The sequence below is a fragment of the Galeopterus variegatus genome, unplaced genomic scaffold (genome assembly GCF_000696425.1).
Source record: "Galeopterus variegatus unplaced genomic scaffold, G_variegatus-3.0.2 Scaffold6311, whole genome shotgun sequence".
Taxonomy (NCBI): Eukaryota; Metazoa; Chordata; class Mammalia; order Dermoptera; family Cynocephalidae; genus Galeopterus; species Galeopterus variegatus.
Window position 1 is genome coordinate 119,332 of NW_007732422.1, and position 1,265 is coordinate 120,596.

A 1,265-nucleotide genomic window follows, 5' to 3' on the forward strand; every position below is an offset into this window, starting at 1 on the left:
GGGCTAGACCAGTAAGTACTGAGCATCTTTTGAGTGCTGTGGCACTGTGGGAGATGCAGGACAAAATCCCCACCCACAGAGAATTTGTAGTTTAATTGAATTTAGGTAGCAAGCAGAATTTCTAAAACCAGACTTCTCAGGTGATTCTAATGTGCATCCAAGATTGGGAATCACTAGTTCAGAAGCTATTTGATGTCCTTAAAGAAAAATTACTCTTCTTTATCTTTGAAGTGTTTCCCTTTTTAACAGAAGTTACATAGTCATAAGAAAAAACCTGAAGTCTGGAAAAGTAGATGTAAAACTATGAAGGAGGGGTTATAAATTATAAACAGTTCATATGAGTAAGACCAGTTTAATTTGTATTGAAAGACAATATTCTTATTTTTTAAATCCTATTTTACAATCATTACTTTCCTGATTTTGACTCGCATTATTAACTTTGATCCATTTTTGTGTGGTGTTATCTGGAAGAGAAACATTCTTAGCATCAAACATTCTAAAAAGCCTGTGATTGTTTAATTTTTTCCCTGTTTAACTCTTGTTTATATTTTCGTTCAGTGCTTTGCTTTCCTGGTGTCACCTTCATGATAATAGTTCAACTTTGATCAGTAAAATAAATAATCTTCTGGATGCAGTTGGCCAGTGTGAAGAGTTTGTGCTCAAACATCTGAAATCAATCACTCCACAGCCCCATGCTGTAGATTTATTGGACTCCATTGAGGATATGGACCTTTGTCATGTAGTTCCAGCTGAGAAAAAGATTGAAACTAAAGATGAAAGACTCTGTGAAAATAATGCTGAGTTTAACAAAAACCATAGTAAGAGTCGTAGTGGGGTAGATTGTTCATATTTAAAATGTTGTAGAACACAGGAGCATGCACATTCTGAAAACCCAAGCCTCACTTGGATATTAGAGCAGACAGCCAGTTTAGTTAAACAGCTGGGAGTATCTGTAGATGTGTTACAGCACCTCAAACAACTATAAAAATTATCATCCTGATTCTAATGAAAATAATGTTCAGAACCTTTCTTGGAGCGTTTTGTTGCCTAACAAGGTAACCAGGATTATCTTTCATGGAAGTTTAAAATGTCTTCAAAATTAACACTATTAAATGTAATATAAGCCTTTTTTTCTTTGTCACTGGTAATTTTTGTGTAGTTTAAGATATCCTCAGAAATTCCAGTTGTCATAGTCATTTTCAAATTCCTGATCAAAATCAAACGTCTTCACATTCATCAAAAGTGAACAAGGATTGGGCTGGCCC

The 1,265-nt window shown here is 34.7% G+C and overlaps 1 protein-coding gene across 1 annotated transcript in view; it reads left to right on the forward strand.

Moving 5' to 3' along the window:
* YAE1D1 (Yae1 domain containing 1) overlaps window positions 1-1,130 on the forward strand; it is a 4,804-nt gene extending 3,674 nt beyond the window's left edge. Inside the window, exon 3 of the mRNA XM_008590704.1 lies at window positions 559-1,130. Coding sequence (XP_008588926.1) covers window positions 559-985 — 427 coding nt within the window. The 3' untranslated portion in view covers window positions 986-1,130. The remainder of the gene's footprint in view (window positions 1-558) is intronic.
* Window positions 1,131-1,265: the final 135 nt, after the last annotated feature.